At 41.7% G+C, this 15,610-nt stretch overlaps 1 protein-coding gene across 2 annotated transcripts; it reads left to right on the top strand.

Annotated features, from left to right (window-relative positions):
* Positions 1-481: 481 nt before the first annotated feature.
* Positions 482-14,631, top strand: tprg1 (tumor protein p63 regulated 1). 2 transcript variants are annotated; one of them, XM_083672230.1, is made up of 6 exons: positions 482-598; positions 1,049-1,311; positions 2,090-2,181; positions 5,185-5,361; positions 12,359-12,512; positions 13,621-14,631. In XM_083672230.1, exons 2-6 carry the CDS (start codon positions 1,063-1,065, stop codon positions 13,813-13,815), a joined length of 867 nt encoding a protein of 288 aa, XP_083528356.1. In that variant the 5' UTR covers positions 482-598; positions 1,049-1,062; the 3' UTR covers positions 13,816-14,631. The 2 variants fall into 2 exon arrangements, with proteins under 2 accessions (XP_083528356.1, XP_083528357.1); XM_083672231.1 differs by having other exon boundaries at positions 489-598; positions 1,057-1,311.
* The last annotated feature ends 979 nt before the right edge of the window (positions 14,632-15,610 follow it).

Below are 15,610 nucleotides of genomic sequence, written 5' to 3'. Positions count from 1 at the left end.
TCCTCCCTAATAATAATATAACCCCACGAAATGGACTCGCAGTGACGGACTTTAGCTGTTGTGTTTCTGCATGCGCGCATAATTCGAAGAGGTAGTCACCAGAGACAGAAAAGAGAAAGTCCAGTCCCCTGGAACACCCCCGGCAGTAACAACATGTTTATATGCAAACCGAGTATCCGGTAGGACACTCCATTTTCGAAAGTAAATGACATTTGTAAATAAAATATATTTCTTTCAAGGGATCTCATTCTCTGATCGCTATCGATTAAACAAAGTCATTACAACCATTATGAAGCTTTTGGAAAGCTTCAGTGTTACATACTGGACCTTTAAATACCAGATAGGCCTACCAGGCAATCCCAACAATTTACACGCACTGCCTATCATAGAGTCTACTCATGCAGAAGGCTAGGATAGGCGTGTCATTATACTGTCAAATGCCAGGTTGACAAAAAGATTTGGTTGTTTCCTTGATGTGACGCCCAAATGATGGCCCAAAAACGACGGAACAAGGAAGTCACATACACCTGCTTCCATTGCACACCTACTGGAGGCTAAATTCCCTTTCGTTTTCTTCGGACAGCGAAATTAACTAAGGGTAAGTATGAAATCCTACTTCTAAAAGATGCAATGTTATCTAAACGACGCTAAACATCGCTACATTCTACTTAGTAAGTGTTCCTTGCTCTACAACATTTAGAATGTAATGCGTGGCATGTACAATTTCACTTCATGGTTACAGTAGTGGGTCGTTTGAGGATAGACAAGGTCGTCTTTATTGGATGAGATATTGTCTATATCAAAGTCATCATACGGCAGGTGCATTGCTTTGCTATACACGCACCTCTGCGCTTGTTGGCACTGCGCTGATCTGCGATCTGTCCTCTGCGCTCCTGTGGACATCCTCGCCAATATGATACATTCCCACTTGTAACCTGAGCCAAACACCTGACGCACGGGGGACATTATATTGTAATTAATTTGCGTTTAGTTTGCATTGTAGCCAAATACTAGGCCTGTGGTGAAATATATTTTCGATTTTGTTAAGTCTCTTAGGGCACTATGTCTGAGGCTGAAGAAGAGACTTTCAAGGCTGTGGAGCTTGGGCACCAGGCCTCAGGGTCGTCTCAAGCCGACTCGAACACCCCTCAATTCCCTCCCTCGGAGCAGGGTCATCCAGGGTCACAGCCCCTCGAGACAGGTCAGACCGAGGAGAAAGGCCCTGCTCCGCCACCCAGCGCTGGGGCCAAGGAAAATCGCTGGGCGTCAGCGGTTGACCAATTCAAACTCAAGAGGTTCTTTGTCTTGAGGGTAATGACTTTCCGCTGTCATCATTACTGAATAGCAGGCCACAAGTATGGCCTTATGCAATTATTGTGATTTAGTCAAATTAAGTGTCTATCTTTTCTTCCTCTGATATTTAGAGGATTTTTGTTTCTGTGCTGTGCTTACAGTGAATTTGTACTGTAAATGTTGTCACAATTTAAAACTACACTGTATCATTATTTTAAAAGCTACCAGTAAAATAGATATCAAAATCTGCCCACATTGGAAGCTATTGTCTTTTAAAAGAAAAATAACAAACAATAGTATGTTTCAGTACATTGTGGAATCAATTAAAGTCATTATGTTTAACATGAATATGGATACTGGCCAGATTAATAAAATTAAACTTTTTGTAGTGATCCACAATGCTACGGTTATTTACTCTGCAGGCAATTGTGGCTGTGCAGGGACTCACAGAGATTAACTGCCCCCTCAATCGGCATCCCCGCCTACAGTAAATATTGTGCTTAATCAGCTGCCAAGACACTCCTAAGCTAACTCAATTAATCTGCCTTCTAATTTACTGACACGTCAGAGCATTGTCAGCAGCATTTGGCACATTTACAAGTCTGTGGAGACTAGTGATGGGGGGCCAAACATCATGTGCTGAGGACAGATCAGTTCCAAGTAACACTGGTCCTTATCTGAATACTGTAACATTTTAGCCCTCAAGAATATGTGGCTATTTGAACAATGTGGACTCAAGGCCATTGTCCTGTTACCCTACTACAAGGAGAAATCTCACACATGGTTTTCTCCACAGCCTGGTACTCTTAACCAAGCCATTGAGGACATCAAGACCGTGGCCGTTCAGGAGGAGGATGGCAGTGTCAACAGTATCTGGCTAATGGCTGAGTGAGTTGATCTTTTCCATCTGTGTTGTGACCAGCTGTTATGATACACCATGTAATAAGTAACACTTGCATTGCATTTGGGTCAACTTGTGGATTTTTTTAATTAAAAGCCATATTGGCCTACTGAGGTATGCAGGATGAGTAACAGGATCTTCTGATATTTGTGGTATTTCTGTGTTCTTTCCCATCTGAAGTGCCGCCCACTGACTTCAATATGCACATGATCGATTATTGATACGCAACATCTTTTCTTTCAGTGGAATTGATTAACTTTGGATGGACTGGCACTTGCATACCTCAAATCTAGTCATTCAAAGGCTCTGCATGTGTGTTGTTGGTTGTGCCTGAGCCGATTATCTGGCTCTGGTTGGATTGCTGATTAATTAATTAGTTCCCTTTCGGAAGAGAACTTTGCATTGAAGTTCTTCCTTGCTGTACCTATTCTGAATTGTGTTCTCTTTGAGTAGGGATTTGCTCATATTATCTGAATCTGAATAGTAAGCAGTCTAAATAACTTTACTTTTAACAGGGCGAATTAACTGTCTGAACTTGAACAAGCTGTTAATGTAGACCAACTAAACATAGACACATGGGCAGTTTTGTCTGAAGCAATAACTGTACAATGTCTGAGTATGAATGAGTGAGTATCACTGAGTTCAGCATAAGGTTCTTCAGCAGTCTGTATTCACTACTGTAACTATGTGAATATATGATGCAGCAGCCTGTTCTGTAAATAAGTAAAAAATACAGGAAATTATTTAACTGAAATGAACACAGAGCAAAATGAAGTGGCTGGAGGACATTTACCAAATGCAATGGAGCTGTCAACCCATATCACTCGGGCACAAGCTTTCAGGAAACATTTAAAAGGCCTAGCCATGTGATAATGAATAATACATCCTCTTTCTGCGGCTCTGTCCTACACAACAACGTTTGTCCTACAATGGCTTTGCAGTTTTTTCGTTTTGAGCTACTGTATGTTTCTTGTAACAAAAGAAAGTGCCCATTAGATACAGTACTTAGTGACAGTAATGAATTTCTCATAGGGTGCAGTGTTGGAAACGTCATACGAGGTAACTACTATAGAGTTAATTAGCTCTGCTTAGCTGTCTGTGATAGTACTGTACAGTACGGAGGAGGATGCTTTCAGATGCATTTTACACATCAGTTGCTTAAAATTATTCAGTGTCATACCAATTTGGTTAATTCACTATTTATTACTTTTAAGGCCAATTGCAAGCTGGGTATGGTGTAGAATTGTTGATAATGTCTCTCAATATAAATACATTAATGCAACAAAGTCACACTAAATTGTATTTGATCAAATGATAATATGATGATACAGGCTGTACCAAAAAAGAAAAGCAAGAAAGTGGTTGTATATGGATACAGTTGTCCATTGTGGAGCAGGGTGATGGTGGCTCCTCCAGCAGTCTCTTCATGAAGGCACAGTACTAGAGCAGGTGCAGCAGGAGTAGGATTGCCCCAGGCTCACGTGGCTGTCTGACGATTTGTGCTGTTTTACCGTATCATGCTTTACCCCCAGCAAACACCCAGGGTCTGAACCCTGTGCTCCCTGACACCTCTGTCCCCGCAGCCCTCTGCTCAGTCAAGGTTAGCTCATTCTATTAGTCGAGTCAAAGGTAGGTCAGCTATGCACCCACACCTTTCTCCTGTTGCCTCGGCTGCTCAGTGAACTATCCTCTGGGCCCTCAAGGCTTCTAGCAGCAATCAGAGTGTCTGAATCGGAGCCACGCAGCCACATGAGGAACAAGAGAGAGCCACTCTGAGAGAATCTATGCCACCATGAATTAGTTGTGTGCACAGGCGAGGGACAGAGAAACAAACAGCACATGTCCGAACAGAGGTCCTCTTGACATCAATTAATAAGACAAACTATTCCCGGAAGAGGTGCTGGGGGAAGGGGCTTTGCAGGAAAAATGGAGGGCTGTATTCACTCTTTCTTTAAAAGGACTTCTCTTGTGTCATATTATCCATTCTTATTTAGACTGCCTCTCTGATGCCCCAGAGCTGTCCCTAATACATGCACATCTTAGAAGCAATGGACAATTGGGTTTAAAACTCTATGATTCTGTTTTACACTCACTAAACTCGTGTTCAGGGAGTGTGCAAACTATATATGCTTGGGCTTTCATCAAAATGATATTCAGGATGGCTTATGTGTTAGTAATACACGCTTGTGAACTTGTATCTTTTTGTTGGTATAACATTAGGGACCTAGAGATGGTTGTATACATATTGTATGAATTTGCCAACGGCAATTCTTGAACTTTTGAAGCTTTTACAGTATGTATGAGCGCCTAGGCTATACATGCTTTTTGTCTTAACTCAAAATAACTCTTATACAGAATCCACTTACTGTAGTTCTGTCAAAATGTACTTACTACCCAATGACAAATGTTTGCTCTCTCTTTTCTTTTCTCTCTCTTTCTTTCTCTCTCTTCAGCTCCCTCCTCTGACAATGTCACATGCCACTCACTCACAGTCATGAAGTATAAGAGATTAATCTGTATTACACTGTTTAAAATCTAAGAATAAGTATATAATTTTGTTTCACATCTTGTGAGAAAATTAATTAGTTTCATGGCTAGAAAATTTTTACCCATATTTGTAATGTTATTAATGTTGAATTTCTGAATGATTTTTGTTTTGTGATAATTAGGCAGTTGAATGGAGCAGTGTTATATGCATGTAGGCCAGTAGATCTGTGGATTTATTCATTTAGAGTGTCACCACGAAGTAGCCACAGCAGGGGGCTGCTGAATCAAAGAACTGTCATGTTTTGTTTCTGTTGTAAAGGCTTGCTGTGTTGTTACACATACCAATTAATGATCAGAGCAATTGTAGCATTGAAATATGTTTACATTTTATATTGGGCCATAGTTAGCTTGTTGAAAAGTGAGAAGTTTTGTTTTTGTCTGCTGAAAGAGTGGGAAATGTTGCGAGCTCTCACAGCTCACCACTCTCTCTGTCCCTTTCTTAGAGTGGATCACTGGAACAATGAGAAGGAGCGGGTCGTGCTCATCACAGACAACACCCTCCTCATCTGCAAGTATGACTTTATGATGCTCAACTGTGAGCAGATCCAGAGGATCCCACTCAACTTTGTGGACCGCATCTCCCATGGCAACTTCAGCTTCCCACAGCACTCTCTCCTCACGTGAGTTGCCCCTCCAACACTCCTCCTTTGCTCCTGTAGGAATTGCAATATTATAAAGTAAGATGTCTTGCAGTTGCAAAAGCATTGAGTTTATTATCTAATCAAAATAGTATTGTAGAGTACACAGAGTATACCGGGTATGCCTGCTCAACTCACAAGCATCTGGAGCCTCTATGCAGGCTTATTTCTGCTAGATTGTGTATGGCAGAAGTTTTTCATAAGGTATGTCATGACAAACAGTCTAGCTTGTGTATGACGAAAGTTCAGTAGATAGAAGAGCAACCAAGTGATCTCTGAAGGTAGCTGGAAAATAATGTCATTGAAGAAAGACAGTCACTTTTGTTCCACGTCATTTAATAACTCTCATTTACTCATAATTGCAGTGATTATATGCCTGCACAGTGAGAACAGAGACAATGAGCTCAGTGAATCTCACAGTCATGTAAAAAAAAAAAGCATATTCTTTTAAGTGAAAAAGTAACAAAATGTGCACTTATTTAGATAATAGTCAGTCCTATTTTCCATGGTCAATTCAAGGCAACCAAATGAATTTTTAACATTTTAATCTCTACAATTGGGGAGCTCTACAGTATGTTCATGAAATGGGGTCTAGAGACAGTTGTTGGATAAAAGTGAAGTTCAATATCATTGATATCATTTAATATCATTGAGTGCCTGCACACTGTAAAGCAGGTTGTCCTTGAAAGCCTTTTCATAACTTTGTCCCAACCCTTGAGGAGCTCTTGATTGCATTCTCTCTGTCTCTGTATTGTCTTAGGCTCATTTTTTTACACCCACTTAAAAAGTCGTTTTCTTGAGAGGCGTATATTAATGTATTCATAAGAGTGCTATAAATCATTTACCTGGAAAGTATTAACAGTGGTTGGAGGTGGCAGCTATCACAATGAAATTAGCCTGAGCTGATGGCAGCCAAAAAAACATTATTTTGGGCTAGAGGGAGGCTGCCAAGCTGGGTATAAGGTTTGGTAAGAGAGGGATATGTGGAAAGCTTTTATGGTGCAGGGAGGGCAGTGCTGTCACTTGGAGAGCTTCGTAGCTGTGCTCTAGTGTAACTGATTAGTGGCAGAAATTAATGTAGTCCTTTCATCCAAACCTTTTAAAGCTGGCTCAGGGGACACCAAACCAAGTAAAACTAATTTGATGAATAAAATGTAATGCGCCGTGAAGCGCTCAGAAAGGGAGGCCCGTATTGGAGGCTTTATCTCTCTGCATTACATTCAATTATAAATAAAACGCCACTGAAAACCACCCTGGAGTCCCACAGTAAAAAGCCAGCTTCAAACAAGAACACCCCACGCTCCTTCTCTCTTTCTCTCTCTCTCTCTCTCTCTCTCTCTCTCTCTCTCTCTCTCTTTCTCACTTTTCCTCCTTTGAATCTTTCTTATCCACTACTTTGAGACAATCTCCTACAATACATGTAGTACTGTACTTTCAATGCAGGGTGTGACTGTGAACATCCTCCAAAAGTAAAGTAACTATTTTAACATGCCTTTTTACTTGGTCATCAAGTCTACATTTTGTCTGTCATAGTTATGTCATGGCCACCTGGTGTCAGTGTCCACCCTTGCTAAAAAAAGATCTGTATCAGATTAGATGTAGCAATGTGACCCTGGCAGGTGACATTCTCTCTAGTTACTGTATCTTTCCTCTGACTATAATGAACCATGATGACATTTTTAATATAGTACACAGTAGTGTACACATCCTAACCTGCATTCCCCAATAGTCCACTGGTTAGCAGTGGTTGCTCATGTGATGGTGCTGTGCTGTGGTGTGCTGTGCTGTGCTGTGCTGTGCTGTGCTGTGCTGTGCTGTGCTGTGCTGTGCAGTGCTGTGCTGTGCTGTGCTGTGCAGTGCTGTGCTGTGCTGTGCTGTGCTGTGCAGTGCAGTACCAGCTGAGGACCATTGGCTCCCCTTAGTGTTTGACTAGCACACTTACATCTCCACTGTTGCATTTGACCATGAAATATACGTCATATATGGATAATTATGTGATTCCAAAGCTTGGTTGTCTCAGTGTGTGGAAAAGCCTCACAGTGAGATTCAAATTGCAGGGTAATTTTTTATGGACTAATGTCAGAAACCTGACGTCTCCTCCCTCTCCCTCAGTAAAGCAGCTTTGCTTATTAGGCATTTATACAGTAGGTTCAGACAGTACAGTGACCTCACCAATTTGGATATTTTAGATGGAGCATTTTGAGATGTGTGTGATATGCTCACATACCGACTGCAATTCATCAAACTTCCACTCTTTGTTCAGATTACACAAATGGAATGGGTCTGAATGGTTCAATGGGTCTAAATAGAGAATAATGCAGTGGACCTTTATTCAAGGCACTGGATACAATTGTACTTTACTAGGTGAGGTTAATCGCCAAGTCTTAGTTTGGAAGGAAAAGGTTTTGATGCTGGTAGAGAATGTGTCATTGGATTGCAATTGCATCCTACTGTTTTCCCCAGGCGCAGCGTTGTTAGTGGAGTGCAGTGTGTATTTGTGTGGCTGGGGAGAGAGAGAAATGTGTTTTTGAGAAGTGCTTTCTCTCCAAACTGTCTAGACAAGGTAATTACTGCGCTACCCAGCACATCATTCAAATGTCTTTTTTATTTCTGTCTAAAAGCGCTCGTTGTGAAGATTCAAAGAAGCCCCACCAGGAGTTGCGTCAGTACTGTACATAAAGTGTTGTGAGGAAAGCTGTTTATGAAGTTTGGAAATAATCCTGCCTCTCCACTCGCCTGTCCCTCATTAGCCCAGAGGTAGAGAAGACTGTGCTGTAAACAGCTTTAGTCTGATACTGAGTTGGAAATGAATGATGCTCTCCTGAGCTTCCACTTTCAAATAAGACAACCATAACTTTACCTTATCATCAGGAGAATTTGTTTACTGACTCATGCTGTCAAACTACATCAATATAAAGTTCATTGATTTCAATGTATTACTTACCATTTTGTTACAGATAAGAACTACTCAAAGTCATGTGAACTTTAAGACACAACTGTCCTAGTGGTGACAATCCTTTTGAATGATCAGTCTTTAATATATATCTGGAAATTACAGATGTAGGTAAGATTTTTTATAAAAAAGGTGGGTATTCAAGTTTCTCTTGATGTTTCACTGTATGTTTTACAGTAACTGGACATGCAGGAACCAGCAGAGGGCACTCTATGACACTCTGTATGCTTCTTGTGATGTCTTCAACATTGTTCGTTCCTCTTCTGCGGCCAACCGTTTACCAACTTATCTGTTGATCTTTTATACTGTCATATACATGCATGTAACAAATATGAACATCATATTAAATGTAGTTCGCTGAAAGTCCATTGCAATCCTCTGTTTGGGTCATAAACTTTACCTGAGCTGCTGTTGGGTCACTCAGTAGGGAGGTTCATGGTGTTCAGGAGCCACGAGCTGGGGGCTGAGGTGGGGGTTGGCTGGGGTCACAGAGAGCAGAGGTGCACACCTGCTTTGCTGTCTTAGTGGCCTTAGCAGACCTCAGGCCACAGATAATATCCTGAGCTGTCTGCTAGCTGAAGAAGCATATTGGACTATTGGACACTTTTGAATAAAATTTCAGGTTTGCACAACTGATGGCAAAAGCCCAGCTGTACTTGTATGGATTCATGTATCAAATTGATGTGTTTATATGGAGGTGGTTCAACCCTCTGTGGTTGTAACATCTAATTGTACCTTTGCCATGTTTGAGTTATTTTCCCTCACTCCAAACTGTACCACACCTTTCCCCGGGACTGTCTCTTCTCCTCTGTTACTCCTACAATCTCTCTCTCTCTCCCTCCCTTTCTCTCTTGTTTTTAACTCCATCATGTAGCTCCCGTTGGAAAGTGTGGAGGCTGGAGGGACTTGCAGGCTCTATTGAGCAATCAGGGGATTTGTTTGTTGGCTCTGAGACAATGTGGGTCACTTGCCATGGCAGCTGAAGCTGGCCCTGATATTTATCTTGTGTGTTGACTTACGAGTCTGTAACCACTAAGAGTGTGGCAATGGAATTTCTAAAGCTGAACGAAGAATACCTTGTGTGTTTGTGTGTCTTAAGCATGTGGTGTGTGTGTGTGTGTGTGTGTGTGTGTGTGTGTGTGTGCGTGTGCGTGTGCGTGTGCGTGTGCGTGTGCGTGTGTGTGTGTGTTGTGTCTTAGAAGCAGGTTGAGCTCTTTGGAGGAAGTTTAGGAGGGAGATGTAGATTTACAGAGGTTGACTCCCACACTTAGATAAGGGGTTGGTCCAGCTTTGTATATGCAAAGCATGTGCTTTTATATGTCTTTCCGTAGTGTGAAGTTATGTCTCTGTGAAACGTATGAATGACAGCGCCTCAGGTTCAGCCTGCTCTTGCTTTTTCTATGTCTCCAGATTTTAAGTGACTGTGTTAAGAGCACCCATGGCTCCTGGGGCAATCAGTGAAAGTCCAAACCCCAGCTCTGCCGTATAAACACACCATGAAGACTTCCAAGGCCTCTGGCTGGAAAGCCCAGCCCCATTCTGCCTGTCTGGGCTGGTTCCCTCCTAGTGATAGCTTACCTGTGGAATTCTTCAGAGCTTTTTTATATCCCCATTTATACCAGGGCAATAGCTCTGCGCTCATACAAAGGGAAGTGTATACAAACCCCCCCCCGCCACACTCACCACCCCCTTTTGGTGAAATATAATCATTCTTTGAGCCCAGGCTTTGCTTTTGTACCTTCCTGAAGTCTCCTTTCCTCCCCTTTTCTCCCAACATAACATTTGCTTTGGAGGCAGCTCCAGCAGAGTTCTGGAGCCATTGTCATGTTGAAGTGCTTGTGTAAACAGGGACAGGAGATGATTGCGTTATAATGCAGCCCCTCCCTGGGTATGTGTGATATATTGACGTGCCACTATGCCATTATTCTGTAGCCGTGGGGTGTTCAATTCTGTATGGCAGGAAACTCTCTTGCTCAAGGTGTGTTCCATAGCGCTGTTAGGACTCAGCAGCTCGACAGAACATTGATAAACAAAGCCATGATTGAGAAATCAATACCCCACCCTTTCTCCAATCCTCTGTCCTCTGCCGATTGCGAATGGAAATTAACCTAACAATCGACAAATTAAACAAACAAAGCCATTGCCAATGATGAATGTTAGAAATTGCATCTTCAGTCTTATAGTGATATCAGTTTATTGAGTGTTAGAGAAGGGGCTATGGATAACAGTGTAGTCTTTTTTGCGGGACTGTAAAGAGGGCTGTGCACTCCACTTGCCTGCTTGTAGAAAAGCTCGGGCAGTAAGAGAGATAAGATGAAAAGGAGAGAGGAGCATGTGCTGCAGTCGTCAGGCTGAATGTATCCATCAATCCAGTGAAAACAAAGCGCTACTGTTTATGACTCTCCCCGAGGTGCAAAGTGTGACATGATTACAACACCCAGGAACACCCAGAGTTGCAACTGTTTATGTACTGAGTAACTGACCAATGTCGAATGCAATGTTAACTGAATCAATTGTTAATCCTAAAGATATGAAGAGTATAGGAAACAAAAGAAAAAGAGTAAAGAATGTGTGTGTGTGTGTGTGTGTGTGTGTGTGTGTGTGTGTGTGTGTGTGTGTGCCTGTGAGAGTGAGAGAGAGAGAGAGAGAGAGAGAGAGAGAGAGAGAGAGAGAGAGAGAGGGAGAATGTGCCAGGGGATGCATATGAAAATTGGCTTGCCTGAAAACAAGTTTTAACACGATCCAAATCATAGTTTTAGGAATATTCAATATGATCTCAATTGACTTTGCTTGAATCTGTATAACTGGTGAGAGTGGAACAGATGTCTTCTTAATTGGGTATAACCTCTACACATACATTTTGACTTTAAACATCATATACTGTAGGCCTACTTTGTGTTAAGCTTTAACACTTAAGTGGGCCTAAGTAGTTGAACTGTATATAACCTTTTGATACTGTCAATAGGTATTGACAGTATCAAACATTACTGTATCCTGGTAGACATCAGAGCCCCGAAGACCTTAAATCTGTGAATTCTGGATAGTGATTGATGGAGTAAATAGCGTATTGTGCAAGATCTTCCCAGAATGGAAGCCAATGCCAACATCATTTCAAAGAGCGAATCTGCAGGGTTTAAGAGCCCTCTGTTGCTGCCAGCCACATGGGAGTCTACTGAGGTTTCATCAGCCTGGAAAAAGATATGCCCCAGGGGCTTTTTCATTAAAGCCTATTTACTTTAAAATGGCAAAAGAAAGAGTGGGTAAAGAAAGAAAATATGATGAACACACTGTAGATTGCCTCTAAGCCTAGTAAACATGAGATTGCCTTCACATAAAGAATGAGCCCAGGAGTTAGGTTAGTGACATTTTGTCAGCTTTGTTACAGCGAGGGGCCTCTGGGTCTTAAGGTCAAGTAGACGTATTTGCAAACAAGGCTGCGTGTGAATAAGTGAGTAGACAAATAGTGGCAGAAATAGAAACCCAAAATGACATTGAAGTGAGTTTCCTATATGTCTAGTTAATCCACATGAGGATGTATACAGTAACTCTAGATTCATTTTACTCACAAATTGCATGTTGTTGATGCCAGCAGTCAGTTTATTTAACCATAATTTAACTCGCATGCATTACATATGCTATGTGTAAATGGCCTGTGGATTTATGGAGGAAGAGCAGGCACGTGGCAATATGTATGTAACCTCTGGATGATGTCTGTCACTGTTATAAGTAGCATGCAGTAAGTCCATTCAGGTATGTCTGGTTGTGGCTAGAGGCAGAGAAGCCACTCTAGTACTTCATCGATAGTGATAGTAATCTACTGCACAGTAATGGACTCATGATCAGAGCATCCTGTGTAGTCCTAAATAGAAGGCAAACCCATCCTTATTTAGAATGCAGTACGTACTGTAATTACTCTGACAAAACATAAACATAATTATTTATAACAGAATATACTGTAATTTAATGAAGTGAAACAGGAGGTGGAGGGTATACTGTAAGTTGTGCTGTTCTTGTCTATCTTTTCAGGAGGGAAGGAGAAGGTGTACGTCTGTTCTGGGACAGGCTAAGAGAGCCCGCCTTTAGCTCACGATGGAACCCATTCGCGACAGACTACCCCTTCAGCACCTTCACCTACCACCCTGTGAGGGACGTCAGTGAGAAGTTTGCTGCTCTCTGTGAGGTGAGGGGCAGCACTGCTGAGGGACCATTATCACTACCTCCACTGTAATGCCTCCCAAGGCCCTCTGCAAGCTTCTCAATTTGATCATGAATCATCTTGTGAGCATCTTGAGGTTCGCATAAACTAGAGTGGTTAGTCACCACTTTTCACTACTGAAACCTTTACACGCCACAATATGCTTTGGCATGTCAGCTGTGTTAGTCAGTGATTGTCAGATGTTCCAGTGAATGTACCAGTCACTTCCACAGGTCATTGGAAGACCATTGCAAATCTGAAAAAAAGTTGTTGGGAGGGGTTTTACTGAACCAAGGCTAGGTGGGACGAAATGTCTTTCACCATACACCATTTTACCGGCTTCCAAGGATTGTACGTGTGAATACTGTAATGGCTGTAGTCCGCAGGCAGCATGTTATGCAATAAGACAGTTTTATCTCTACTCCCCATCAGTTTGAATGCGGCCGACCAGGACTTTCTTTTTCCACTAAATGACTTGATCATCATGAATATTTCCCATTTTGACAGTACTACAATGCAGAGATGTTTCCAAAAAATAGTAACTGTACATTACATAGGCCTGTACATTGTGTTTAGCAATGTGGTTATATTAGTTACATACCTGTCTTTTTGTGCTGTCAGAATGTAACCTAATGGCTGTCCCAGTAGGCTCTCACCAGAGAGGTAGAGGTGAATTTCATAGGGCCCCTGGGAGAATGCCTTGAGTGCAGACAGCTTAGGCGTCACAACAGATGGGTGATTTGACACAGGCTTTGACTTCTGACCTCCTCCCCGCGTTCCCTGCTCCTTGTTCACTTTTCCTCCCTCCTCCCCCCCTACTCTCCTCCCCCACCTGCCTCTAGTAGGGGTTCACATTTTTAACAGTTGAACATGGCCCACAGTGCAGGTGAAGGAATTTGATTCAGGTGACCTCACAGATCACATAACCAGTCATTTAGGAACACAAGGTGTCTAATCTCATAGGGCCTGGGCCATTCCAAACATTCCATGCTCCTCCAAAGGTGTGCAGCAGCTTTTCTAAGCAAGAAAAAGTGAAGAAAAAAAACACAGTGATGTTTTAATGGGATAAAGCCCCCTTTCCTCCCTCCCTCAGATCCAGAAGTTCCGTGAGCAGCTCACAGAGGCGGCCCAGAAGGCCCACACCATGAAGCCGGTTCCTGGGAAGGCCAATGGGGTCCTGGTTCTGAACCAGCCTATCGCCATTGAGGCCTATGTGGGCCTCATGTCATTCATCGGGAACCAGAATAAGCTGGGTTACTGTCTGGCACGGGGCAACATTGGCTTTTAAACAAGCCTTCATACACTACGTCTTTGATTCTTTGTGGGTAATTTTAAATGTGCATTTCTACTTCAGTTTTGTTTTGGGTTGGAGGAGTCCTCATGGTTTACAGTTGTGACTAAGTAGAAGTTTTGAAGTAATATTGTACATTTGTTCACAATATTGAAGGATAGATTTCTTTTTATAATATGTAAATGTTCCTTTTTATTTTTTTAGGTTGAAATGTACTGCTACTTCATAATCACTAAAATGGTAAATCATAGTAGTTCTTAGTCATTTTAATTATCCAAGGAAGTCAACTGTAATTTCTTACAATGTCAATGTGCCAAATTATCTGTGTCTTCCCAAGTTTATACAATACATTGTAGACCTGCACAGATACTTAGACTGTTTCCTGGTTTAATTACTAATGTGTGAGAAGCAGTAACACTCCACATTTAAATATCCACATTTCACCACATCTATTCACTAGATGATTGATCTCCTGCAAATCTCAAGGATCTCAGTATGTATGCCCCTGCAGTAATACAATAATTCAACACTTTGTTAATGGGAGCCTCTTTTCAATCTGCAGTCTTTCTGTTAGGAGATCATCCCTGTGTCATTCTGTTCCTTAGAGGCTCACTGAAGCATGAGGGCGCATTTGTCAGTTTGGTTTTATCACTCATAGTGTATTATTACAGTGAGCAAGGCACTGGAATTTCCCCTGATTTCTAAGTGTACCATGTATTCAGCCACATTGTTTGTTTCTATTGCAGTGTTCCACTGTCAAACAATTGCAAGCCAACTTATTATTCTCTTTCAATAAATAAGGGTACTGTGTGATTTGTGTGGATTTCTTTTATGTTTCACTACCTGTAGAGTCTGAACCCCAAAGATGCCTGCATATGTGATTCATGTCTTGCTTCTGCTAACTTTCACAGATGAATGATAAATAGGACCTGTGAAGGACAGCAATCAAGAGAGTTGAAATGAACCATTGACGATGTTGGCAAACCTCTTTCGACGAGGTGATCATGTAACAAAGTGGTTTCTGCAAACCGTAGATTAAGATTACATTGTCTTTTTATGTCTTCTGTCTTTTGATTATGCATTGCCCTTTCATGTATTCTGTTTGTAGTGGGGTCAAGTCCAAATATTGCTCTTCCTCATACTTATTATTATTAATAATAGTGGGCTAGCTTCAGCATTACGTAAATAATGTTGGCTTGTCCTTGAACAATTGTGAATTAAATATTTATGCTGATGATACTGTTGTCTACTCCTGTGCCCCCTCAATGTACGGTACAGTACAAGCATGCAGTAGCCTCAGTTCTTAAACTACTAGACTCATTTTATCACTCTGCTCTGTGGTTCATTTCTAGGCATAGTTTCCTCACCCACCATTGTCTTCTGTATCAGTCTGTGGTTTGGGAGTTTTTGACTTCAAGAAGGGCTCAGATCATTCGATTTTATTTGTATCTAAAACAGGTGTTTTAAAACTCCCATTTGACCTCACATTGTTGCTTTCAAAAGGTTAAAGTATACATTTTAGTTGAGAACCTTTAGGATCATGTATCATTACCGTAGGGCCCAAAGGGTTAACATGTTTCCTTCCAGAATGAGGACGTGTCTCTAATCCTGGATCAAGCACTGCTGTGCCCCGGAGCCAGGCAGCTCATCCATATTTCTGCACTTCAGGTTGTAAAAGAGGTACAAAGAAAACCTGGATCAGCTGCCAAGTAAACCAGCGCACATAAAGTAATGCAGTTAGAGCCCTGAAGAGGATTTCAATAGGGTTTCACAACAACACTGCTCGATAGTT

This window comes from Argentina silus (assembly GCF_951799395.1).
Source record: "Argentina silus genome assembly, chromosome: 6".
In the NCBI taxonomy this organism is placed as follows: domain Eukaryota; kingdom Metazoa; phylum Chordata; class Actinopteri; order Argentiniformes; family Argentinidae; genus Argentina; species Argentina silus.
Note: the sequence above shows the minus strand (reverse complement) of the source record. Positions and strands in the feature narration are given on the sequence as shown.